General features: G+C 46.8%; 2 protein-coding genes across 5 annotated transcripts in view; one reads left to right on the top strand and one right to left on the bottom strand.

Moving 5' to 3' along the window:
- LOC112676390 (uncharacterized) overlaps positions 1-27,167 on the bottom strand; it is a 535,411-nt gene that overhangs the window by 79,079 nt on the left and 429,165 nt on the right. The window lies entirely within an intron of this gene.
- The window catches only part of LOC112676399 (splicing factor SWAP), a 69,668-nt gene that overhangs the window by 5,689 nt on the left and 36,812 nt on the right, over positions 1-27,167 (top strand). For all 3 annotated transcript variants that reach the window (XM_025473546.3, XM_049102196.1, XM_025473547.3), the window contains exons 4-10: positions 1,981-2,066; positions 7,644-7,869; positions 8,833-8,939; positions 9,357-9,489; positions 24,366-24,603; positions 25,699-25,830; positions 26,614-26,707. In XM_025473546.3, the coding sequence (XP_025329331.1) occupies positions 1,981-2,066; positions 7,644-7,869; positions 8,833-8,939; positions 9,357-9,489; positions 24,366-24,603; positions 25,699-25,830; positions 26,614-26,707 (1,016 nt within the window). The remainder of the gene's footprint in view (positions 1-1,980; positions 2,067-7,643; positions 7,870-8,832; positions 8,940-9,356; positions 9,490-24,365; positions 24,604-25,698; positions 25,831-26,613; positions 26,708-27,167) is intronic.

The following is a 27,167-nucleotide window of genomic DNA, read 5'->3' as shown; positions in this document are numbered from 1 at the left end:
TCAGTATTTGGCTTTATATGCTGATAAATTTTTTTTTGAAGATTTATTTATTTGAGAGAGAAAAAAACATGAGCAAGGGAAGGGGCAGGAGGAGAGGGAGGATCTGAAGCAGACTCCCTGCTGAGTGTGGAATCCCAAAGTGGGGGTGGATCCCAGGACTCTGACCTGAGCTGAAAAGAAGAGCAGGACATTCAACTGACTGAGCCACCCAGGTGCCCTGCTGATTAATTTGTTTTTTTTTTTTTTTTTTAATAAAAGTTGGGCCCATGTGAAACTATGTCTTGGCTCATAACAGTTTATGCAAACTTCGATGAAATGCCACGTATATGTGTAAAACACATGTACACACATGCTTAGTCTTAGAAGTCAGTTTGGTGCCTAGTACACTAACAATAAAGTTTTACTTCAGTGTTGCATTACTTTAAAAAAAAAAAAAGGTTTTTTTGTTTTCCAGGGCCATCAACAGGTCTAAGTATTCCTTAATTTTCAAAGTTACTCTACTGTCTTGGCATGTTTGTACATTTTAAGCTTTGTATTTCAAGCAGGCAGTATGGTGCCCCTGCATCTGTGAATCACCCCCTCTTCCTTTTGTATGTTAGAGTCTCTTGATTCTTTTTATCATTATTAAGTACCTTTTTTATGAAAAAAGAAAATTTGAATTTATATGAATTGCAGTGGTTGTATTTCGTTCTGTGCCACTAACAGCATCTTTTCTGTAAATTAAGGTGTGTGTAAGGATGGAGCAGCTGTGTATAACCCACCTGTTCCAAACAGCTCTTGATTTAGGCGCCTCTACTTCATGAGCAGCGTCACATTACAGAAAGGCTGTTTAAGAGAAAAATTGCCATCATTCTATCATTTTAGGGAGATACAATAAAGTCGTACTTTCATACATACACGTTTGGCCCCACGCCCAAAGAGACTGAAATTCGAAGTTGCTACTTGATGTATTGTAAACTGATGTCTCTGGTGTCCTCTAGTCACACCTTGGCATTTGGTCACTGGAGCTGGACATTGGGGCTGCTGATCACAGGAAGCTGTTAGGCCCTACTGGATCCCTGGTTCTTAGGGGAGAGTAAGGGTGCATAAGCAGAAACAGGTGGGGCAGGGTTGAGTAATTGTTACTTAGCAGTAATATATAATCTGCCTGTATCTCATCAGATGAGAATACCCAGGTTTTCAGGTACAGTGAAACTTGCTTAGAATTCCTTCTGGCTTCGTGCAAGAATTAGGTTTGGTAGGAACCTTGAAAATTGTTCATCAGGAAACTACATACTTGGTGGAAACATTTGATGATTTAATGTTTACTTAATGTCATTTTTTTAACAGAAAAACTTAAGTAGATCTTGAAATGCTAGTTTTTTTGTACATTTTACTATGTCCTTGTAAGTAGATAATGACCTGCGTGATTGCAAGGTGATGTGCAGGTCCTGTCTAACAGCCAGCAGACAAGGCGTGTGTGGAATGAAGTGTTTATAAATGGAAATGGGAAAGAAACGTCTGATTATTTGTGGTAGGGAGGTGTAGTTTGTATGAATGGAGGAGTCCTGGCAGATATACTTAAGGACCTGACAACTTAATGGTGAAATTAGCCCACCATCTGGGGATTGAGCACCCGAGCTGTGCCTCCCCGCTGGCGATCCTGCAGAAACAGCTTGAGAGGGTCTTTGTGCAGGTTAAACATACATGCAGATCAAAGAGCTGGGGGCTGGGCACTGCTCACCATGGTCTAAGTGCCTGCTAGCAGGGCACATTGTAGGGAGACGCCCACTGCCAGGTCTCCTTTTTGGCGGCAGGTGGTAAAATCACTCACCTGGCATGTGCTAGAGTAGAAGAAAAGATGGGAAAGTGTTTGTAATGATGGGAAGGTGAAGAACCAGGTAATGCCACTTGCTGCTGTCCCTCCGTTGTTGCTCACTATGGGTGGCTGCCTTCATTCCTGCTCATTGTTCTGAAGTTTTATCTTTTCTTTTTATACAGAAAAAAATGAGGCTGAAAACCTAGAGGAAAACGAGGAGCCTTTCATTGCCCCTTTGGGGCTGAATGTGCCGCCTGACGTGGAGCTGGTATGTATGCTTCCTGTTCACGGTATTGCTGTCGTTATCACTGGGTTGGGGCTCTACTTGTGCAAGAGCCCAGTCGTAGCTATGACAGCTTTGCAAGTTCGTAATGCTTTCAGATGATTTGTGGGGACAAAACCACACCTCACCCACTATTTTCCTCTTATGGGAGGAATTCCAGCAGAATCGGTAGACCAGAGCATCGGTGACTCAAGGATATGGCTCTCGGAGATCATAGGGTTGAGTGCCCACGTTTAGCAGCATGGAGAAACTGAATCCAAGTTAGCAGTGAGGACACTGTTAGCCACATTTAGGCATACAAACAGTCTTGATCAAGGCAGCATGGCTTTCAGGGCAATTGCTTTGTCCTGGTTTTGCCAGGGTGGCTTTTGTGGGCACCTACATTAAGTGTCTTAACCTTAGGTTTCCTTGGTAGTCTTTCACCGGGACTTCCTGGTCCTTGTGATTAAGGTCCAGCAGCATGTCCAGGCCACCCAGCACTCTGTGAAAACCTGGATGCGACTCCTCTTGGCCTGAGTGCTCTGCCACTAGAGCCTAGCATAGCTGAGTGGTTCATGCTCCCCTTGCACCAGTACTTGAGCTGCGTGAGGTTGAGGCTGAGTTCTGGGGGGGGAGGGGGGGGGTGCTGTCTCCTACACTCCCCCACTGCACTAGCTGCTCTGTATCTCCAGTGTCATGTAATGCCCACAGTCCCCATATGATAGCTGCTAGGACCATCCTCCTTTCACAGGCCAGAAGAAGGGAAGACAGTGGCTCTGTGGGTGGCAGGCCAAAGCTCACGCCCGTGGCTGGGCCATTAAGCCTTCAGAGTCCCCGTGCTTCATGGAATGTTTGCATGTTTCTTGGGGACAAGTAGAGTATTTGTGTTGCACATGCACACTCAGGCAGGGGGAGATGTTGGCCCTTGGTGTGGTTCACCTGTGGTGTCTTCCTAACTGAATTTCCAGGGCCACGGATTGGGCGGGGGGGGGGGGGGGGGGGGGGAGGCACTCGTGGAAAGAGCCTCCACCCTGTTTGCATTTATACCCTCACACCTCTCCTTCCTTCACTTTCTCTTTGTGCAAGTACACGTAAGAATGTCTGGGTATTGCTGGAAATTATTTACTGCTTATATATGCTTCCCCATTTCTAGCATTCAGTTAAATCTGAGGGTGGCATCTGAGCATTTGATATTCTAAGACTTGTGCTAATATACTTTCAGTGTGTTGTTCAGAGTTATATTCCTACTTGTTCTGGAATGCGCGCGCTATTTAGTCTACATGAGAGACCCATTAAAATCGGGTTGCTCGGGGCAGCCCCGGTGGCGGTGGCGCAGCGGTTTAGCACCGCCTACAGCCCAGGGCGTGATCCTGGAGACCCTGGATTGAGTCCCACGTCAGGCTCTCTGTATGATGCCTGCTTCTCCCTCTGCCTGTGTCTCTGCCTCTCTCTCTGTCTCTATAAATAAATAAAATCTTAAAAAAAAATCGGGTTGCTCCCTTATCTATATTTAATGTTAAAAGTTTTTATTTAAGGTTAACTATATAGAATCTTATCTATTTTTATGTGAAAATTATTTTTAAACTTTTATGCAGATAAAAACATGGAAGTATAATAGACTTTATTGCATTGTTTACTTTCTATTAAAATATTTAATGGCTGTGTATTCTCAGCCAGAGAATCACTAGAGTGTTTAATGGTCTGCCGGAGCTAAAAATAGTCACTAACCATTGGAGAGCAAAATAGTAATTTGCTTTCTTAATGTTAAAGAGTTTCTTGTGATATTATTACAGAGCGGCCTCTTGAGTAGGAAATTGTCTGATTATGTGGAAACTATCTGAATGCCTGTTGGGGCGCTGGTGTGCAGGCTTCTTTCCTTTGTGCTGTTGTCAGAGCTTGGGGGCAGCAGTTCCTTGTCTATGATTGACAGAGCGATGTCTGTTATGGTGGGGGTATAGAACACAGGGGTGCTTGCCTCAGGACTTTCATGTTGGTGATTAGATGCTGAAATTGCTGGCTTGTAGGTAGAGGGGGGATTGCTGCCTCCATGCGCAGGGGTTGCCCTCACTCGGTAAAGAAAGCAGGCACCTTAGGGAATTCTTGATGTTTAAACTAGGCTTTTGGCTTAGAGCCTGGTGATTACAGGTCTGTGGGGTTTGTGTGAAGAGTACAGAGTAGTTAGAAATCATGGCACTCGGGGAGGATGTTGGCAGGTGCTAGAGATGGGGCACCGCTGGTGCCGTCCTCCTCGATAAGACCCCAGCAGCTCTCCTGACTCCATATCCCACTGGACCCTTCAAGTAACCTCACAGCTTTGTTTTAGCTTTTCACAGTAATTCTGTGTATGTTTTCTTGTTTCACAAGAAGTAAGGACCTGTCCTCCCTGTGTAGCCTGGCATCATTTGTCCCAGCATTGTATTTTCAGCCATCTGTTCTCTTCTCAGGCACCTGGATGCCCGTCTTGGTCACCTCCTGAGTTCTACATACACATTTCTGAGTGTCCCATTTCTGGGTGTCCTGTGCTCTGTGCCAGTTTGTGTTATGTTGTATTGGCATCCTCACACCTGGTGCATACCTGGAGTACCACTAGGAAGGTGGAGGAAGTGTCACTCGGCCCCCAAGCCACCGCAGGTGCACCCTGTCTGGTCAGCCATGGGACTGGAAGTGCTGCTGCCCCATAGACCCTATTAGAAGTTTTTCTGAGGGAAACATGCTCATTTGAACACACTTGATGAACCAAAGGAAAAGCAGGGAAAGATTCAGTGTGTGATTGCCATCGTGGCAACATTTCTGTCTCTTGGATTAGTAACACCACACAGGTTTGCTGAATGAGTGCTGTGTACCAGGCCCTGTGCACGGTGCTCTGCTTCTGTTCTCGCTTAGTCCTCATAGTACCTAAGGGAGCAGGTGCCCTCCTTGAGGTTTAGAGAGGGCAGAGTAGTTGCCCAGGGTAAGCACGTGAGGCCTGCAGCTCCAGCCCGGGCCTGGCTCCAGAGCTCTAAGCCACAGAGTTAGGCCTGACTGATTGTTAATCAGATTAGAGTGTTATTTTCATCATAATTAAGAGGTTCTGTTGCCAGGGTTTGGAGGTGGGAAGCAAAAAGAAATGTGACTTATTTCTGCATTCCTATGGAGTTCTTGCCTCCTCTTTGGGGACTCGGAAGGACATCACCTGTGTGATGAGCATGTCCTGCGTGTGCCATGCATGCTTGTTCTCTAGACGCCTTGCCTTTTAACATCTCTTTGCTTGCAGGATGCAGATCATATTTATGGAGTCAACGTGTATCACTGTATCCCATTGTAGCAGCAGGATTTTGAATTTTGTTTTGGAACTCCCTTCCCACCCCTAAGATTTTAAAAATATTTTCCTGTTTCCTACTGTTGTTTATTGTTGTTGTTTTTTTTTTCTTTCTTTCTTTACTATTGAATTGTGACTTGATGTGATATTTATTTTGGGCTGTGTGTGAAGTGGGTATTTAATCTCTCCTCCCCTGATCATGGTGGAGGAGAGGGCCGGCCCACCTACTCCAGTTGTTCCTCGCTCATTCACCCTGCGCCACCCTGTCCTGCCCCCTCCCGCCTCTGGGGTCTGAGCTCCAGCATTTTCCAGAGCTCTGAAGAGACCTTAGATTGGAGTGGGCTTTCTCACCTCCTACACTATTCTCCCATTTCCCAGCATCTACACAGGTTTTAGAGCTGTGTCAGTGTAATTTGGGAGGACCAAGGAGGCATTAGTCTGCCTTGGGCTCAGTCACTTTCTTAAACCAAGGTTTCCCTGTGTAAGTAAGCCAAGCGTTGCCCCCTTATCATCAGTCTTTCTAACACGTGTATATATGTATATGTCCTTGAAGTGTCACTTTATAGTGGGGATAAGCGTGATAGTAAATAGAAAAAAATCTATGTAAAAGTCGTGTGATTTAAAAAAAAAAAAAAAAAAAAAGTCGTGTGATTAAGAGCAAACACTCTTTCCACAGCAGGTGCTTGTATGTTATCCACTTGCTCTGGGAGCAGGTCCAGAAGTATACTCGTCACGTGTTCTGTTTCTCCATGGTAACCAATGCTTTGGAGCTGCTTTTTAGCATTGATGTTGTATCATAAATAGGCCTCCTTTTAGATTTTAAACCAGCAGGTTAGTTTGGTCAGCAGAGAATGCCTGTCATGGAGTGATTTTAGTTTCCTTTTAAGGTCACTATTCTGAATTCACTGTTAATGATTGATGTGTGCCTAAACACAGTTTCAAAGATTAATCTTGCTCTTAGCCTGAGCCATTGAAAATCTGCCTCAGGATCCATACTCCAGGCACAGTGGGCCTTTGATGTAGAATCTAGTTTATTTTGGGATCAGTAAATTTTTGGAGCGGGGAGAGGGGAATCAGTAAATAACTTTAATTGTATGTACTTATCGTATTTTAGTGTGAAGGACTTTATTCAGGAATTAAATTTGAGAATTAAGGTGTTTATATTTTATGAGGGATATGGTTCTGGAATTACAGAAAGCATTGTGAATATTTAACCACCCATTTTTAATGAATAATTTCCCACTTTATTTGCCTGTAATTTCCAAGTGTTAATCACTTCGTTATTACTAAAGGCATTTTTCGGAGCATGGCTTCCAGTGTCTGGTCTGACAGGCTCGATTTGTGGGTGGGAAGTGCCAAGCATGTCATGTAGTGGAAGTAAGCAGCAGCATGGACAGGAAACCAGCAGGGTCTGATTCCTGTGGTAACCTCACTTGGAGCCAGTGCTATGATTCACTCTGTTCCTGTGAGCAAGCCCCTCCCTGTTCTGGCCAGACCACACCCACCTGGTGTGGAGGTGAGTTAGGGGGAGGAGCAGGTGAGAGCAGGTGGCTTTCCTCAGATGTCCAAAAAGGCTATTTTCCAAGCTATGAAAACTAGTCCCAGCTAAGAAGGAAAGAGGAATGATGTGTAGACCATTGAGAAACTAGGTGAACATGTACCCCCTCCCTAGAAAAATGCAGATGTACCTAATTTGCATACAGCTTCTGAGGGTTCACAGCCTCCAGCCACATCACAGAACCTTGTTAAGGACTCGTGTTAACATGGAGGTACAGTGACTTGGTGTAAAAAAGATTGCCTCAAGTCGGTTCTGCTCAAAGCTGCAGTGCCCGGCCTTGGTCCGTGAATTTTCTTGCCATAAAATACTGCAGAATCCAAAAATAGACCCAAGTGTCTTGGAACCAGGGGCTATCCCAAGGTCTGTTCAAACTGGGCTATTCTAATTGAAATGTTTCTCTCTCTTTCTCTCTTTTTTAAAGATTCTCCTCACTTATTTGAGAAAGAGAAAGCCCAGGTAGGTGGTGAGCAGAGGGAGAGACACAAACATAACTCCCCAGTGTGGGGGGCCCAACGCAGGGCTCAATCCCAGGACCCCTGAGATCATGACCTGAGCCAAAAATCGAGAGTCCACTGCTTAACCAACTGAGCCATTCAGGCAGGCACCCCTTGAAATGACTATTTCATATAGTCAACAGTAAAATCAGAATATTTTTCTGTGTTTTAAGTCATGTGGCCAGTGGAAAAGAGGAAAAATTGATCACGTGAATGTGTGTGTTTTTTCATAGCCACCAACAGCCAAAATGCATGCTATCATTGAGCGCACAGCCAATTTCGTGTGCAAACAGGGAGCACAGTTTGAAATAATGCTGAAAGCCAAGCAGGCCCGAAACTCTCAGTTCGACTTTCTACGTTTTGATCACTACCTCAACCCCTACTACAAATTCATCCAGAAAGCCATGAAAGAAGGACGCTATACGGTGCTGGCAGAAAACAGAAACGAAGAAAAAAAGAGTATGTGAGACTGTGTGTCCTGTGTGGACGCAGGGCCTGTGCGGGATAGCCTCGGGGAGGGGATAGCCTGCACTGCAGGACTTCCAGAATGCTCATGCAGCCCCATCACTACATCATGCTAATTAACCCTGCTGGTGCACCCAGAGGATGGGTAAAAGCTCTTCCTGAGTGAGTCTGGAAAGTACACCAGATTCTTAATTAATATTTCCAGAGAGAGTGAAATGGAATTAAATATTGATGGTATCAGAACATAATCCTCTGGCTTAGAAATTTTTCCTCTCATTTTGGCTGTTTACCATTTCCTGGAGAAAAGAATAATCTCCTGCTCCGTGGGATGGGTGCAGTGGTCCATGCATGTGGATTTAGGGCCAGGGTTAAATACATGTGCACAAAAATGGAACAGTTAATTTCTCTCTACCTCTTTTATTCATTTCTACATTCAGGTTGTTTTTATTAAATATCTAAATTTGGAATTCTTACTACAAAGGCCAGTGAATGATTTTGAATAATGTGCAGGGACGACAGTTTGCAGTACCTGCTGTTGATTTTTTTTCTTTTGAGCTGAAACCTGATTTTTCAAATCATTTGTACAAATCTTGCTTACAGATCTCATTTTCTCCATATGTTCGTTTTTTAAACTATCTGTTCTCATTGTCTACCTTTCATCAGTCAGGACTTTTGCCCTTTTTCTAAACAGTTAAAACACAGTGGTTCTGGACTAGGGGTGCCAGAAGGGTGTGCTGGTCAGGTGGAGGGCACGCGCGTTTTTGTGGCCCCTGCTTTCTGCTGAGCGCCTTGGGCCACTGTGCCCGGGAGCTGTTTTCCAGAGGTGCCTTTGGGGCAGATAACCACCAAGTGGTAATCTGCAGCCCTGCCTTTGTCTGCTTCTCAGTATTTACATCATGTATTTGTGCCCTCTCTCTCCCCCACACCAGAATCTTGAAACACGCTTTTGCTTTCCAGAGTCGGGGGTCAGCTCTGATGATGATGATGATGAAGAAGATGGAAGTTACCTGCACCCGTCTCTTTTTGCTTCCAAGAAGTGTAATCGCCTGGAGGAGCTGATGAAGGTTTTGATTCTCTGTGTTTTTTATGCTGTAACAAAACTTCTGCTAATCTAGTTTTGGGAAATCTTTAAGCAGCCATTCTTTTGTATCTTATCACTGACATCTGTTGTGCATTTTCGTTGTTGACTTGGTGACTGACACTTTTATTGGTGACAGTTTAGTCCTGCCCAGCCTTCCTTCCTTTCCTGAGTGGTTACTAGGAAGATGGAAGCCATCTATCTATTCACTCACTTCCTCTGGGAGTGGAGTACAGCACAGTAGTGCAGGCCTTTTGTGTGTGTGTGCCAAGGGTTTCCTGGAGCATGTCCACCGTGCCCTGATATACCATGTTCTGTGGTTGAGTTGAGCCTTCTTGGCCACAAGCATTCTCTGTGACTCAGAGAACGGGAATGGTGTGATCATGATACTCTCTGTCTGCAGCCTTTGAAGGTGGTGGACCCAGATCACCCCCTGGCCATGCTGGTCCGTAAAGCCCAGGCTGACAGCCCCGCTCCTACCCCTGCCACAGCAGACGGCACTGCGCAACCCTCCCAGGTGGAGTACGCCACGGACTGTGAGTACCTCTCTGTGCGTCTCCTGGCCTGCAACCAGCTGTAGAGCTCAGCCAGCCGGGCAGCGTGATGGGTATACATGCAGTGCGGGTCTGCTAGAGGTGCTGGGGGGACTCGATCCCTCAGGTCTTCGTGTTTAGTCATCTTTGGCGTGTGGCCTCATCCTTTAGCTTGTTACCTAATGTTGACAAATGGCTGCTCTGTCTCCAACACCAGCTGTGCCTTCCAGGAAGGATAAAGAAGGGCAAAGGCAGAAAGCAGACTGTGCTCATGACTTTGCCCTTCTTCGAAGGACTCCCCCTTCCCCCCACCCAAGAAGCTATGCCTGGTGCCTCCCTATAACCCTCACAGAAAGGATGGTGTTGTGTGGTCCACCTGGCCTGCACTGGGGACTGGAATTGGCCATGTTGCAGCCCTAACCAGAGTCAAGTTCTGTTAAGAAGCACAAGGAGAGCAGACTTTGGTTGGCTTGGGGTGCTGTCATGGTTGCTTTCCCGCAAAGGCCACAGCTCAAGCTAGCATGTGACATGCACCGTGGAATCACAACTGATTACACTTCTTGCCTTTTCTGGTTGATTGCTAGCCTTTTGTATTTTTAATCACTGAAAGATTATGGACAGAAGGTAAATCTTGAGGTTCTAGTCAAGTAATCATTTGAAAGTATTTGATCTCAGTCTCGTTGTCCAGTCTTTTTTAAATTACTTAGAAGTTAAACACTGAGCAGGAGAACAGCCTCTAGGATGCCTGCAGGGATTTGTCTGTTGTCCTTCACCTGCAGACCCGATCAGATGATCCACCCATAAAGTCGTCACTGTCAGAAGGCAGAAAATCAGCCCGAAATTAATTCTTTTAGGACGTAGGCTGCTCATTATGGGAGTGTCTGTCAGAAATGGTGCCATGACTCCCCCACCTCTCTCCCAGTGCAGCATGCAGCAGCACATGACTCTGATGTGCTGAAGTCACATTTGCAGACTTTAAAAGTCAGCTACTTTAGTGAACTTAATGTGCATATCCTGAAAAAGCCTCTTAACAGACTTGGGGTTTGAAGTGCTCAGACAAAAAAAAAAAAAAAAAAATGAAGTGCTCAGACAGGGAGTGCTGTTGTGGATGCTCAGCTGCACAGGTGAATTGGGAGTCGTGAGGGAGCAGTGGAAGTTTGCTGAGTGGGATGTCCCTGAGCGTCCTTGTTTTCCTGTTTTAGACCTGTCATTGAATTTTTGCATGTTTAGCACCTTGTCCGTGTGCATCCAATAGATCCGTGAAGCTATTACTGTCTTGCACGGGAGAGGAGAGGAAATTCAGGGGCAGGGTGACCATTACCCAATCATTCGCTCCGTTTATCATGGGTGCACATACCTTTAAACTCCAGGGCAGCAGCAATGAGGCGTGTCCCAGCCCCCACAGCACTGGGTGGGAGGGAGGTACGTACCTGCTCTGTGACTCAGGCTCTCTGCGGTGTCCAGAGCCCCATTTACACCAGTCCCTCCATGGACAGACATCAGGTGCACCAGGTTTGACTTCTACCTGGACCCCTGCCCACCTGCCCCCAGAAGTGCTCCGTCAGGGGGTGCCAGTTAGTGACAACTTCTCCTCCACATGCTGTTGTTTTGACAGCTCTCTGGTACCCCACATAGTGCAAGAGTGATAGGCAAGTGTGCTTGGTGTCACAGCCTCACAGCTGAACTGTCTAACCCAACAGAGACCAAAGAATCCGTGCTGACAGAACCCATGGCTGCATACTCATGGATTGCTACTGTGCCAGAGGCAGGGACCAGATTGCAGATTTTGCAGAGAAGCAAAACATGTAAAATGTTTAGGTGAAATATCTCAATTTACAAGTGTCAGCAATGAATTATTTGTATTTTGTAAAAATATAAGGCAGTCAAAGAAAGCACATGACAAAGTCAGTGCTGCTTGTAGGCATCCCCCTGCATCCAGCCTCTGCTGTGCATGTGGAAGGGGGCATGGGCGTGAGGGCAGTGAGGTAGAGGGGTGTCACATAGTTTTTCTGTGGAGACTGCTCAGCAGTGCTCAGTGCTGCCTAGAGGCTAGGGAAGGGGGCTGTGAGGTGTCCAGATTTCACATAGATACCTCGTTACCAGAAGTGAGCGCTGTTTCACGGACGTGGGGAAGACAGAGGCTGGACTGCAGTGGGGCAAGAAGGAAACAGGGTATGGAAATGGACGCCTGAGCGCAGACCCTCTGAAGCTTGGCTGTGCAGGGGAAGAGGGGCCATGCCTAATGAGGAGTGAATGTCCCCCTGAGAGCACCAGCCCTGGGGTCACTGCAGCAGCCACGTGTCCAGGGCTCATGGAGTGGGAGGCCTGGATGGTTAGACACATACTGATCCGGTTTCTAGGAAGAACCCCGAGCTTGAACTTTGAATCCAGATCAGAATAGTGCCTGGCCCAACAAGCGCATGAGAAAATGCTCTGCATCACTGACCATCAGGGAAATACAAATCAAAACCACAATGAGATACCACCTCACACCAGTGAGAATGGGGAAAATTAACAAGGCAGGGAACCACAAATGTTGGAGAGGATGCGGAGAAAAGGGAACCCTCTTACACTGTTGGTGGGAATGTGAACTGGTGCAGCCACTCTGGAAAACTGTGTGGAGGTTCCTCAAAGAGTTAAAAATAGACCTGCCCTACAACCCAGCAATTGCACTGCTGGGGATTTACCCCAAAGATACAGATGCAGTGAACTGCTGGGACACCTGCACCCTGATGTTTATAGCAACAGTGTCCACAATAGCCAAACTGTGGAAGGAGCCTCGGTGTCCATCGAAAGATGAATGGATAAAGAAGATGTGGTCTGTATATACAGTGGAATATTACTCAGCCATCAGAAACAACAAATATCCACCATTTGCTTCGACGTGGGTGGAACTGGAGGGTATTATGCTGAGTGAAATAAGTCAATCAGAGAAGGACAAACATTATATGGTCTCATTCATTTGGGGAATATAAAAATTAGTGAAAGGGGGGCAGCCTGGGTGGCTCAGCGGTTTAGCGCCGCCTTCGGTCCAGGGCCTGATCCTGGAGACCCGGGATTGAGTCCCACATCGGGCTCCCTGCATGGAGCCTGCTTCTCCCTCTGCCTGTGTCTCTGCCTCTCTCTCTGTGTCTCTTATGAATAAATAAATAAAATCTTTAAAAAAAAAATAGTGAAAGGGAATAAAGGGAAAAGAGAGAAAAAGTGAAAGTATCAATGAGGGTGACAAAACATGAGAGACACCTAACTCTGGGAAATGAACAAGGGGTAGTGGAAGGGGAGGTGGGTGGGGGGTTGGGGCGACTGGGTGATGGGCACTGAGGGGGGCACTTGGCGGAATGAGCACTGGGTGTTATGCTAAATGTTGGCAAATTGTACTCCAATTAAAAAAAAAAAAAAAAAGAATAGTGCCTGGCACAAATAGAGCAGAGCCCCTGTCTTCGCGTTTTCAGAGACGTTTGATTTCATCTGTGGGTACATTCTGTGGTTACCTAAGAAAAAGCAGCAAGGATGTGAAAAGTTTGAAAAGAAGGCACAGTAAAGGGAAATAAGCGGTAACAGGTAGTAAGTGAAATCTTAGAAGACATCCCAGGGCCTGACTAGTTTAGTTGGTGGTTTAAGCAAAATCCCTGGTAAGAACAGATCTGAAACATCTCGTAACTTAAACACAATGTGTGCTGTTGACTAGTCGCATAACGTGTCTTTACCCATCCTGTGCATCGTGCAAAGCTGCCTCTCTGCTCTGGGTGCTGTGCAGTCAGTAGAGTGCTGACGCTCCAGAGCAGACGTTGGGTTGCAGTCTGTGACTTCATGACTCTCACACCCACTTCCCCTCCTTGTTCCACACAGTCTTGTAAGCCGTTGACCTTTTGTCCATTTGCATAAAATTTAATTAAATATGTGATTACAGAAGTTTAATTGGAAAAAAACATTTCAGAGAAGAGATCTGCTGTAAGAGCAAACAGGCCCATCCTGCTGAAGAGGAGCCTCACTGCTGGCGCCCAGCAGGAAAACCAGGAGCATCTTTGGAGGGAATGTGAATGAGAGCCCTGAGGCAAAGGCACGTTTGGAAGTGGGTAGGAAAGGAAACATGGCAAAGTAGCAAGGAATGGAGACTCCAGGAAAGAGCCATGGATCTCAGGCCCTGGTAGAGCCTCGCCTTTTACCCTGCAGGACTGTGGCTTCCAGGCAGCGGTGCTGGATGGGGCAGCACTCAGCAAAGGAAGGAGACTTTAACTGGTGAAGAACTATCTCCTTTAAGCTCACAGACAACATTATATTCTGTTAATAGAAAAAAAATTTTTATCAAGCAGAAGAAATGCCTAACACACCAACAGCTTTTATAGTCAAATGGTGGTGTGGGGGAACCCCAGCAGAAACACAAGCTCTACACTGTGAATAATTCAGAAAGGTACAAATGGCCATGCAGTTTTTTTCAAAGGTTTCCCTTCACTGCTCACCCGAATGGCTTTTTATTTGCTGGCCTTACAGCCTGATTCCTGGAGAATGCAGGCCAGTGTCGCAGCACACGTGTGAGGGTACACAAGACTGTGTCACAGTCGAGAGGCCCACCCTGGCTGGCACCAAGAACACTTGAGAATATTATTTTTAAATTTTTATTTTTTTAATTTTTTAAAAATATCTTAAATTTATTTATTCACGAGAGACACGGAGAGATAGGCAGAGGGAGGAGCAGGCTCCCTCGGGGAGCCCGACGCAGGACTTAATCCCAGGACACCAGGATCATGGCCTGAGCCAAAGGCAGGCACTCAACCACTGAGCCACCCATGTGCCCCACACTTGAGGATTTTAAATCTTGGGATAAAATCAAGGTTTCTGGATTGTTGAAAATGTTATTCATGTTTAGTTTTAATTCCTTGATAATTACAGAGGTTAAAGGAAAGCACAGGTGGAACCTACCGTGCTATGTGGTTTTCAGCTGTGTCACAGGCAGAGAGGGAGAAGGCTGAGAGGCATGCCCTTCCTGCTGGTGGGAGCGTGTGTGGCTGTCAGAACTCAGTATGCACGTGCCTATGGCCCAGGATTTCCTACTGTAATCTGCAAACACGTATGGAAGGAGCTACAGGAATACTCATCACAAGGGAGATTTCTAGTGCTGGTGGGAGACTGAGATCCCCTTGTGCCCTTAGGAGAGAGGACGGAGGGGACAGTGGGGACAGCTGTCCGTCCGCACAAGGCGGGACCAGTTGCAGAGGGGCAGGTGTCAGTGGAGACCTTCATGTTGGGTTCGGATGTGGAGGGATATGTCTCCGCCTGGTCACGTGAGAGAGCCTGCAGGAATGGGACTCTGTGGCAGGGGGGCCACTCCATCACCTGCCTGTCTGCGCCGCTTGGACCACGTATGTGGGTGACTAACTCTTTCCAGAAAAAGTGCAATCGATGCGATGCTTCTGATACTGCTCAAGTATTCTGAAGCGGCTCTTGGAGGGTTGTGATGTGAACACATGGTTTCAAGACCATCTGTTAGCTACCCCCATCCCAGCTCTTCCCCAAGAGAGCCTGGCACCCACTGGGGTCACCAAGCTTTTCCAGCTCTTTTTATTAGTGAGTGGTTAAGAATTACCTCAGGATGCACATGGCCATTCTTTGTGATTCTTTCTGATGAGAGATTTTCCTGGATAGGCAGCCTCAGAAGAAAAGCATGTGTTTAGTTTGAAAGAATTTTTTCTAAAATCTCCTTAAATGTAGATGTGTAAAACTAACAGTTTCTTCCTTTTATTAGCTTGACGGTGATTTTTTGTTGCTTGGTTGTCTCCTGCTGTTTGGCTCTAAATCTTTGCCGAAGAGGGTCATAAATGCAGTTAATTATGCAGGAAACCATAATACTGAAATACTGCCCACTGGTAGAGCATGCAGTTTTTTAAAAATAAAACGCCAACCCAGTTTTTAAAAATGTTTTATTCTATAAATAGCTGAAGTGAAATCAAATTGTGTTGTGTGGCTAGACTGGATATTTTCTGGCTTCTGCTCTGGTGTTTTTTAAAATGTGATTTTTGCTGCTGTTGTCATGGCATTCCTTTTTTTCTGCAAAATCATGACCTTCAAGTGCTTTGCTTACCTTCTAAACCGTTTTTTAAAAATGTCTTTATTGTAAGTGAAGTAGAAGGAAGAAAGTAAAATATTACCCAAGATTGCACCACCTAGAAACAGACATTTTTAGCACTGGGTGAGCATCCCTGACTCAGTGGGAATCACTGACATGATTGAGGAGGCAGTGGAGAGCAGGAAACTCCAGGCCAGGGGTAAGAGGTAGTGTTTATGCAGAATAGGGAGTAGAAGGTTGGGTGTACAGATGGAAATATTTGTGTAAAGCAGAAGTCAGCTTTTTAAATTTTACTTGAATTCAGCAGAAGAACCTATAATCAAAAATCAAAGAAAGGTAATTGCTGATCTTCAGATAAAAGTTTCTTCCATACTTCAGGAATTCAGTTCTATAGATTAGAATGTTAAAGATGTTGAGATGATTATTTTTTAAAGCTCTGTTTTTATCCTAGACACCATTAACTGAAACTGGAGGAAATTAAAAAACTCATAAGATGCCGCCAGTAACTCCTGATTTTTAGGAATTAGTATGTCTGTTGTAAGAGTGTGAGTGATACTGATGTTGGGTCTATCCCACGCCCCCCCCCCCCCCCCCAGCTAGCTGGCCTCCATCCTGGAGGTGAGGGCTATACCAGAGTGCCTCTGCTCCACTCTCGTGGACCTGTGTTGTGAGGCTTCTACTCATGCATCCTTGTGTGCTGGGAAGTGCCTGCCTTCCCCACTGTGCGGAAAGGGGTAAATCTTTCTCTGAGGTGTTTGTAAACTGCTGTCCAGCCTGGTCTCTCCTGTGCAAAGAAGCCTGGCTCGGCCGGCTGCTGCCCACAACCAGTTGTGTGGGGCTGCTTGGCTTTCGCTCATTGCTGTTAGGTGCTGTTCACTGAGCTCCCCCATGTGGGCAAGCACCCAGGTGAACGGTACTGTTAGGCGGTCGCATGCCAGGTTGAGTTCTGGACTTGGCGCTTGCTGTGAAGAGGAAGGGGCCACTTCACTTTCCCCGCCCCCACATTCAGGCAGGATGCCTGGTGACCTGGGGCGTTTCCCAGTCATCCTGGGGCATGTCCTGCACCCTTTCAGAAGTTCAGTTCTCGTTCTGGGAAACTTTCCTCATGTGCCTCTCGTTGCCAGTTCTCTTCTAGTTGTGAGCTTCTCTGCTTAAAAGATATCAGTGTCCTTTTGTTTCATTTTTTTCTTCTGTACCATTTTCTGTTTTGTTGTGCCCTGGTTCTCCTTGGTGTTTGGAGTGTGTCTGTCCATCTTCCGTGTCACTGCTTTCTTAGTCACATTTGTCCGCTGCAGTTTAAAGTGTGTTGGTTCCATAAAAGTGTGGTTTGGGGGCCTCTGTTCTCTCAGGGCTGCAGCGAGCTCTGCAGACTTGCTGGAAGTCTGGATGACCTGTCAACGCCTCTGCCATTGCAGCTGGACAGGTGTCTTGGACAGGTGGTCCCAAGGGGGTGTGGCCAGGCTGCACGAACACCGAAACTTGAATTTCCCAGAACGTTTATGTCATGAAATGTGTTGTTCCCTCCTGTATAAACATGTCAGACCCTCCCTGGGCTCTTCCGGACTGCACAGAGACAGGCATCAAGTGCAGTCACCACACAGCATAGCTCGGCCCCTTCTGTCTCAGTGGTGGCTTTCTTTCCTTTTCTTTGTGCTTGATAGAACTGTCTCACTCGGTTCATCTGTGGCTCCCAAAATTCAAGGTTGCTTGCATTCCGTTTCCATCCAGACTGCGGTCGTGGCTGCCTTGCCTGACTGTGGGGGCCTGCATGGCTCTGCGCCCTTTCCTGGTCATCTCCCAATCCTTTGCTCTGGCTGCTTCCTCCTTATCCCTGTTCCTGCTGCCTTGGAGATCCTAGAACCTGTGTTTATGTAACAGGCCTTCAAACCTAATACAGTACTAAAAACTTGAAACTTTTTACATGAGTCACTGATAAAGACTTTAAGTAATGGGTAGAGACAGGCCTTCTAAAAGAAGGTTTTATTTGCCAGAAAGAGAGCAATTGCTTTTAAACAGTGGGCTAGTGGGATACCTGGGTGGCTCAGCGGTTTAGAGCCTGCCTTTGGCCCAGGGCATGATCCTGGAGTCCCTGCATGGGCCTGCTTCTCCCTCTTCCTGTGTCTCTACCTCTCTCTCTCTCTCTCTCTCTCTCTCTCTCTCTCTGTGTGTCTCTCATGAATAACGAAATAAAATCTTTTAAAAATAAAAAAATAAACGCTGGACTTTAGCCAGCTGATTGGTTTGGGCAGTTTCCCAGCTTTACAGATGACATTCTGCATCACTGCAGAAGCTGTTCAGATTTTCCTAGTCTACTTTGGTGACTGAGACAAGGCTTCTTTTGTGGGAGATTTTTTTTTTTTTTTTTTAACACTGGGTTGTCTGGAGGTCATAGGGAGTAATTAAAAGGTGACTGGGAGGAGCTTTGTGGTAACAAGTAATGAGTTTGGACATATTCAGATACATTGTGAGATGATCCAAATAATAAATGCTTTCAAGTATTTGGGGAGATGGGCAGGGCATTAATACTCTTTTACTTAAAAACTGTCAACTTTGAATCACTGTTTTTTTTTTTTTTTTTTAAAGATTTATGTATTTGAGAGAGAACACAAGCAGCGGGAGGGACAGAGGGGGAAATGCAGACTCCTCACTGAGCAGGGCTCCATCCCAGGATGCCAGAATCATGACCTGAGCCAAAGGCAGATGTTTAACTAACTGAGCCACCCAGGCACCCAAATCATTATGTTGTACACCTGAAATTAATTTTTAAAAAAATTTTTTACACCTGAAATTAATTTATGTTGTGTGTCAATTGTACTAAAAAAATTTTTTTTGCTTTAAAAACACAACTGTAGGGGAGGTGGGCAGGGGGTGGGGGTGACTGGGTGTAAAAACACAACTGTGAACTTAGCATAGTAGGGATTGTTGGCTTGACTGTGGTTTCCCCAGGACATGAGATTCTATATTCTGGAGAGCCAGCAGATCAGCACCCTGCCTGAAACACAGTGGTCAGAGGGGCCCTTCAGGAACTCGCACAGATGGTCCAAGTCCATGAGGCAAAGCTGGAAGTCTTGGGACTGGGGTGAGCAGTCATCGAGTGAATGAGAGGAATACAAACCTCAATAATATTAGAAATCACTGTTGAATTATGTTCTTGGGGCCTAGTGTTTGACTTCTCCTGGAGTAAAGGTCCTCAGTGTGAAGAGAGCATAGCTTTTTTAAGTGTGAGCAGAAAAAAGTCTCCAGTCAACTAGGCTGCCTGTGAGATTGATACTGACCAGGATCTGAATCTTTAGATGCTGATGAAAACCTTTTTTAAGGTTTATTTTCAGCAGAAGGGATAGTCTTACAGAGTCTTATGTTATATAGTGAAATCACCACGAAAGTGACTTATTCCACTGGTCTGTCAGCAGGTGACTACCCGGGAAGGGCTCTCTGGCTGTGGTCCTGCTGTGGTGGTGAAGAGTGGGGCGTTTACAGGGAAATCAGGCCCGCCCACCCCAGTGTTCGGGAATATGCATACCATCCACTCCATGGAATCCACCCATGTCAGAAATCTCTCATCATATGGTCACAGAAGGGAAGGGAATACAGGAAAGCCCACATAATGGTGGGGAGTGAGGACCGGTGTTACTCCTGTGACTTTTTCATAGGCTTGAAAATAGTTTTGAAGTTATTAAGCATTGAGGTTGTAAGAGCATCTCTAAACAGCCCTTCAGAAAAGTTTGACTTTTGGAAAACAGAAACATTCCAGTTTGTGGAGAGGAGGGGCTGGCATAGCTAGGGTGACCAGAAGCTGCCAGGTGGGCAGTGCATGGAGTGGGGGGGGGGGGAGGGACACACTGCATTCTTCATGAAGAGTTCCATTCTTGCCATTCATATACTTGTATTCGTCTCCTCCCAAAAACCCACTCAGATATTTTTATTATATTTGAAATTTCATCCAAAATTCATTAAAAAATGTGTGGGAATTAGTTTTTTCTTATTCTCTGAGTATCTATATCATGCCCCCACAAAGAGTAGTAACATACTTACCGTCTGGCTCTTTTTGGAAACACCTGCAAGCCCCTGCTCTATCCCAGAGTTGGTGAGAGACTTTACTTGAATATGAATGTCCTCATTTCGTTTTTTTGTTTGTTTGTTTGTTTGTTTGTTTTATAGAAGCCCTACGGGCTTTAAAGTTATAGCAAAGACCAGTTTTGGTAAAATCCAGGTCTTAAATATGTTGTTGTTTGCATTCTTAGGAAATGTTCCCACATACTATCAATACAGATCTGCATCTATAGCCCCAGCCTCCCCGCCTACTTGACATCGCCCCTGGGCTATACGGTGCAGGTCTCAAATCCACACAAATATTTTAGTTCTAGAATGTTTGACAATGCCCTCATTCTGCTCTTGCATATGGTAGGTAGTTTGAACAGGCCTACAGTTGTGTACTGAATACTGTCCCTGGGCTTTGGAAGGTTTGGGCCACTAGGACATGGTGGCCCTTGCTGCTGCAGAGAAGCCTTCCACCATTCCACTTCTTATCCTTGTGCATGTAACTCATAGTCACTAGCAGATTGGCATTGTGCTTGTGCCATGCTGGGACAAGGCTTCTTCCATCATGGACATAGTCAGGGAGGCCCTCCAAGCCAGGGGCCTGAGGAGAATGGGACACAGGAGCAGTGGGACAGGAGGCAGGGAACTTGGCTTGGGCCCTGGGTGGGGAGAGATAAGAGGGTTCCAGGCAGGAGCAGCTCTGTCTGGTCCAGGCAGGGCTCCTGGAGCCTTAGAGCAGGGGTCTGGGAGGGAGTGTACAGTGCAGCTGACCCACCAGAAGGAGGCATGGCACAGCCACCTCCTGAGCCAGCAGGTGTGTGAGGAGGAGGCAGGGATCCTGATCTGGCCCGAGCCCATGTGAATCGTTTAGGAGATGGCCCAGTGGGGGTGTGGAATGGTCAGTTCATTGTGGATAAGTTCAACTCAGCTAGAGATAGGACTTCTGGAATCCTCAAGCACAGAGAGGACTTAAAGCCATTAAGCTGACGGAAGGTCCCTCAGGTGCATGGGGAGGCCATTTGCTAGTCCGGTGGAGGCAGCCCAGAGGCCAGGTGCTCACCTGGGCTTGGACAGGTAGGGCAGCAACATGCAGGCCTGGCAGCTGTCTCATTCATGGCTGCCGCTCACAGACGCTCCATTGGTCACATTCCCTCGTTGTGACATCTTGTATGAATAAAATAGATCGATTTTTTAAGATAAATTGTTTGCTCCACAGCATTTGCTAAAGGCATTTTCTTTCTTTCTTTTTTTTTTTTTTTTTTTAATTTATTTATGATAGTCACACAGAGAGAGAGAGGCAGAGACATAGGCAGAGGGAGAAGCAGGCTCCATGCACCGGGAGCCCGACGTGGGATTCGATCCCGGGTCTCCAGGATCGCGCCCTGGGCCAAAGGCAGGCGCTAAACCGCTGCGCCACCCAGGGATCCCCCTGCATTTTCGTTCTTAATACAGACACATATTTGTCTTCTCCAAACTGGCTCTTTACACAGAAGGGATTGCTCACCAGCCCCCCGATCTACAAGAACCCTTTAAGCACCAGGATTCCCTTCTTGGAGTTAAATTTATATGAGATTAAGATTGCATGAAATATCAGCAAATTGGCTCTGATTTTTGTGGAAAGCCAGTTGAATAGAAGGGGTTTGGACGGTAATTAGGCATGTTTATCTGACCTTGTGTTACGTCGCGCTGTATGTTTCTGAGCAGGTGCAGAACTGAGAAGGAGGTGCACTCGGATGTGCTTTACACTCTGAAGCAGCTTGATTTTTTTCATAACAGCTACATTTGCCCTTACAAAAACATAGATGCCTATTGGAACTTCCTTCTTGGATTCATCTGGAGTAGGTATTTGTGGTGCTCATGATGCCAGTAACGCCATTGGCATTCAACTTTCTTGTAAAACCCACTCATCTTTCAAAAATTCAACCTAAAATCCGGAGTACAGCAACCCTAGTAAGGTGTGTTATGTCACGGAAGCCCAGTGGTAAAGAGAGTGGGAGGAGCCCTTTGGGACTTTGCACCCTGTCATGAAAATGTGATGATGAGCTTAAGGAAGCACAAAACCTGGTGTTCGTGGGAATCTCTGAGTGACTGCACTCTGATGGTCATTTTAAAGGGTCTGTGGCTTCAAGTGCATTCACTCTATAATAAGAGTGATGAGTCAGTGAGCCCGCATATCTTAGCACAAGGGTATTTGGGAAGGCTCACAGGCCTTGCTGGCAGCTGGCTTCACTTACTAATGCTGGGCAACTGCCGGCCATACACTGGAAACCTCAGATGCTAGCAGTGCCGTGGCACTGCTGTTTGCAGGGAAGTGCCCTGTGCAAGCAGGGGCCCCTAGAATGGACAGACCTTAGGTGGGGGAGGTACTGGCAGTCAAACATAGGGAGCTGGAGGGGCAGGGGGAGGACACAGCATATAGAAGATACTGTGGATGTGCTGGCGTCAAAAGTGAGGGAGCAAGGTGACCCAGAGTGGGAGTGAAGCCCAGAGGCTCTGGGAAAGGCGAGGCATGGGTGACGGGCTGTGGTTCACCGTCAACTGTCACACCCGGGCCCCAGAGTAACCCATTGCATTCCATAGCAACAAGTCTGCTGGCCATTGAGCCTCCTCACGTCTCACTAGACAGTGACATTGGGTGGCTGTCAGCATTGTTTTTTAGATAAATGGAAATTGTGAAATTTCCTGTTTGCCTTTGTGGAGTGTGATGAAGACTCTGCTAGAAGCTCGCCGCATGTCTGTCTGAGAGGGTGGAGTGGGCTGCCTGTGCAGGCCTGCTGGGGATGCCAGGTCAGGGTCTCCCACTGCGTGCAACCTCCTACTGTGGTCCTGGGGCAGCCTAGGTCTGGGGTGCATTTAGGTTCAGGTGTGCAGTCTTATTTTCATACCTGGCAACAAAGCCTTCTGTTTTTGTAAGCTCAGCACTCAGAGTTTCTGCTCTGTCTTAGCCAGTGCCCCTCAGCCAGTATTCTGAGGGTGGATTCCTGAGATAATCTGCCATCTTGCCAGGAGTGCTGTCTTTAACACTGTTTTGATTTAGCATGATGGTCACTTCAGGAAAGTCCTATGAACTGATGGTTAATCTGCGTATGAATATATTCAAAGGGACAATGCTTGGTTTTGAAAACCATTTATTCTGTTACATGAAGAATGCGTTATATTGCAATTGCCTGACATACACTGTTAGTCAAAACCTCTAAGCTGTTTTGTTCTTGTGAGTTCACGTGACTCACTGGTTGTGACTGTGATTTAAAGTGTATTCTGGCTTGATATCAGACTGACTATCTGGACTGACAGGAGTGGAGTGTCCTTCCACGAGATGTGACACCCTGGGCTAGGCAGTAACAGGAGTCCCACCCCCTCTCCCAGAGACGCTGGACTACATACAGGTTGTTCTCCAAGGCAGGTCAGGGTTATGCTCTGTTCTCACCGAGGCCACATCGTCTCCCTATCTGTGGGGTGGCTCTGCCTAGGGACTGAGAAGAAGGACTCTGGTAGCCTGATTGCTTAAAGGCGGGTACATGGGAACTGCAGTTCCATTCCTACAAGGAGGATGCTGTACGTCACAGGCATAGGCTGTGTGTGAACGCCTCGCTTGGTGAGGAAAAGCTTCCATTGGAACCGGTGCATCCATCTGTCCATCCGACTAACGCTGCGTGCTACATGCTATAGAGCGAACATACCTTCCCTGCCATCCCCACTGCCTCAGCCTCTGCCTCCAGCCAGCGGTTTCAGGTGGTCCCCGCCCTCCTGCAGCAATGTGATTGAGAACTCTGTGGGGACCTTGTGTCTTACCATAAACTCTCAGGATGCCATTGTGAATATGTAGCCATGGCTGGTATGTGACATTGAGAGAGAACAAGCTGGGAGTTCACACATGCAGGTAACAAGGAGCGAGCTGTTAGCAGCTGTGGGTGGGCCTGCAGCCACTTCACTGGTCCCTGGTTCCACCCTCAGGTGGTAAGACTGGGGCCTCGCTGCTCATACTGCTGTCCCACTGCTGTTTGCCAGTGTAGCACACATTATTGGGAGCCAGGGTCAGGGTGAAGCATCTGCTCTTGCTAAATATTCTTGTTTTATTTTTTTTATTTTTTTTTTTAATGTTCTTGTTTTAAAGTTAACTAATTGAAAATCAAAATAAAATTCATTAATTGGAAAGATTTTTTTCGTTCTCCAACAAAAAGGAAATTAAATCTCAATGTAGTCAGAACCATTTGCATATCCACAATTCTTAATTGGATCATTGGTTCTCCCATGATTTAGCTGGTTTTGAATTTTTCCAAAAAAAAGAAAAACAAATAAGCTTATAGGACTTTTAATTATTGAAACAGTGGGCTGCTGCCCTGCAGATACTTGCAGGGGCCCAAACTACACAGGAAGCTATTGTACATTGCTGTCTGTGACGGCAAAGCCACCCAATGGCCTGTGTCCGTGAGGATGTGGTAAATACACTGCCACGCATTGCGGGGCCAGGATGCTGGTTACAGATGCACGCACACAAGGGAAGTGTCACCCAAAGGAAGTGCAGCGCCCAGAAGATAACTGGGAAAGGAGCAGAGCACTATAGCTGCATGCGTGCTCATCAGCACGGTGGCCAGCTGCTGCTGGAGAAGACTTTTCTCCTGTCTGCATGTTTACTGCTATTGTCCCCAGGGGTGTCCCAACATTGCCTGGCTCCTCCACATCACGTGTCTGGTGGGCAGCCTTTCTTGTATCAGAAATATAGAACACAGTGTAGTTGCAGATGCACAGAAGTGACATTGCACGTGTCTTTCCACAGCGACCGTGGCTGCCATGTATTACAGCTACTACATGCTGCCAGATGGCACCTACTGCCTGGCACCCCCCCCACCGGGGGTCGACGTGGCCACTTACTACAGCACCCTGCCTGCTGGTGTGGCTGTGCCTAGCTCTGCTGGGGTGACGGCCACTGCCCCACCGCCCCCTGGGACCACACCCCCACCGCCGCCAACCACAGCAGAGACGAGTAGTGGGGTGACCTCCACCATCACCACAAGGTACGCTCACTTCTTCCCATTGCCTGGCACTTCTCTACTCTCATTCAGGGTCTTCAGTTTGCGTTTCGTGGAGGGTCTCTGTTTCCTGAGGGTTTAAGTATCCAGATACCCAAGTTACAGAGTTGATGGTGCAACTGAAATTGTCATGACATGAACACTTAGAAAATTAATTCCCAGTCAGCACCCCCATGTCACCCCCAACTCCTGCATCCTCAGCACCCCACTACCACCCATAACCCCCACATCTTACCGTCCTGCACCCCCCATAATCCCCATGTCCTTAGTGCCCCACAACCCCCATATAACCCCTGCATCCTTAGCACCCCATGCTGCCTGACCCCCCTACATCTGGGCTTTCTGACGTGCTGATGTCTCAGTTGGGCACTACTGGGTAAAATCAGGGTGAAATGAAGCTGCAGTTACTTGTAGGAAACGTAGAATTTTATAAAGTCCATAGAATTGACTCCCAGAAGCCATGGGCAGATGGGGACTGGCCACCAGACCAGCTGAATGTCAAACAAAAACCACAGTGGGGCAGGGTTGGGCCCCAGCATCCAGAGGTCTGTGGTGTAGGTATGTTGTCAGCACTTTGTTAGGGGCTCTGGGTGCCTGTGGTTGATATCTGACAGAACACATGGGTGTTCTGCATGGTGACCCACCTTCTGACCGTGCTGAGAAAGGGGACATGAGGTGAGGATGTTGAGCTGCACTGCCCACGTTCTCTGTTTTAACGTGAAAAAAAATCAACAAGTAACTTATTCTTGGTTGCTTCTAAGAATTGGCTTATAACTGGAGGGAAACATTAGGGGGAAAATAAACCTGTTTCCACGGTTTTAAGTCTCATTTTCCATGAAACCCCATTTTCACTGTTGGCAATGATATTTTGGCTTGTTCAAGGAACTGACTTTGATGAGCTGTTTGTAGTTGAAGACATGCTCAGAGCCTCCTTGCATGTGTGTGCGTGTATGTGTGCGCGCATGCGTGTTGGGGTGGCCTGGGACACCCAGAGCCCTCTTGTAGCGTGCTCCACTGGTGCACCTGCTGGCAGTCTCAGGAGGTCCCTGCCTGTGAGTGTGATGAAGCCCTTCTCTGCAGTGCACTTGCTCCCGTGGCGGCCATCATCCCCCCGCCCCCCGACATTCAGCCTGTGATTGACAAGCTCGCAGAATACGTGGCTCGGAATGGCCTTAAGTTTGAGACCAGCGTTCGCGCCAAAAATGACCAAAGGTGAGAACAGAATGTGGGTGTGTGGGTACGCATATGCATTGTACTAAGCTTGTTTGTAGTCTAGCTACGTAGTTCTTTATCATTTTTACTCCCTGTTTATGTCAGCACAGCTTATATGATGAATTGCTTACAGTTGTGTGGTGTGTTTTTGTTGGTTTTGTTTTGTTGAAGTAAGAACGATGAAGCTATCTAAAACAAGGCTTGGGTTCATGCTTTTCAAGAATCTGCCATTTGCGGGGGTGGGGACGGGTGAAGCAGGTGATGGGGATGAAGGCGTGCACCTGTTGTGACGAGCACTTGGTGGTATGTGGAAGTGTTCAATCATTACACTGTACTCCTGAAACTAAGATGACACTGTATGTTCACCAAATGAGCTGAAAATAAAAACTTAAATCTATATGATATATATGTCAGATAGAAAAATAGTTTAAAAAAATAGATACATGTTTATAAACAAACACAAAACAAGAAGCAAGGGGAGAAAAGTCTGCCATGTAATCAGCGCTCCATGCATCAGGTATAAGCCATTCAGCAGTTGCATGGATCCCTGTGACCACCAACAAACGGTTTAACCTCCCCATGCTTCAGTCTCCCTTGCCCAAGGAGTGGGTAGGATCCAGCCATCCTACTGCGCACACAGCTCTTGTGGTAACGGGCTTGAGTCTGTCATTGGAGAGTGTGTGTACGGTGTCTGCTTGCAGCAAGCTGTCAGTAGTAGCCCTGGTTGCTACTCTTGGCACATGCGTGTCTGCGTTAATGATTCGTCCTCATCTCTGCTCCTAGGTTCGAGTTCCTGCAGCCCTGGCACCAGTATAATGCCTACTATGAGTTCAAGAAGCAGTTCTTCCTCCAGAAGGAAGGGGGTGAGAGTGCACAGGTATCTGTCTGCAGGGATCTGGGAGACCAGGATCCTCAGTATTGGCTGGTGTATAGGTGTAAGAATAGTTTGTACTTATTCTCAGGACATAGCAAACAGTTCATTGGTTCTACTATGTCTTGGAGGGATGTGCCCAGCAGACGCTCTCTATAACTTTTCGCACCTCTCAGAGTTGAAGCCTGGTTTTGGGGTTTATTGAAAATTTTATCCCTATTCATAATTCATTGATGATCAGCATGTTCTAAACAAAGAATCCTATCTCTTTAAGCATTTGATGTTTCGGGGCTATTATTTTTGTCTTTAAATTATTTATTTATTCATGGGAGACACAGAGGCAGAGACATAGGCAGAAGGAGAAGCAGAAGCAGAATCCCTGCGAGGAGCCCGATAAGAGACTCAATCCCAGGATGCCAGGATCACAACCTGAGCCGAAGGCAGATGCTCATCCACTGAGCCACCC

Source organism: Canis lupus, chromosome 26, assembly GCF_003254725.2.
Source record: "Canis lupus dingo isolate Sandy chromosome 26, ASM325472v2, whole genome shotgun sequence".
NCBI classification, from domain to species: Eukaryota; Metazoa; Chordata; class Mammalia; order Carnivora; family Canidae; genus Canis; species Canis lupus.
This window is presented reverse-complemented; position numbering and strand designations above follow the sequence as displayed.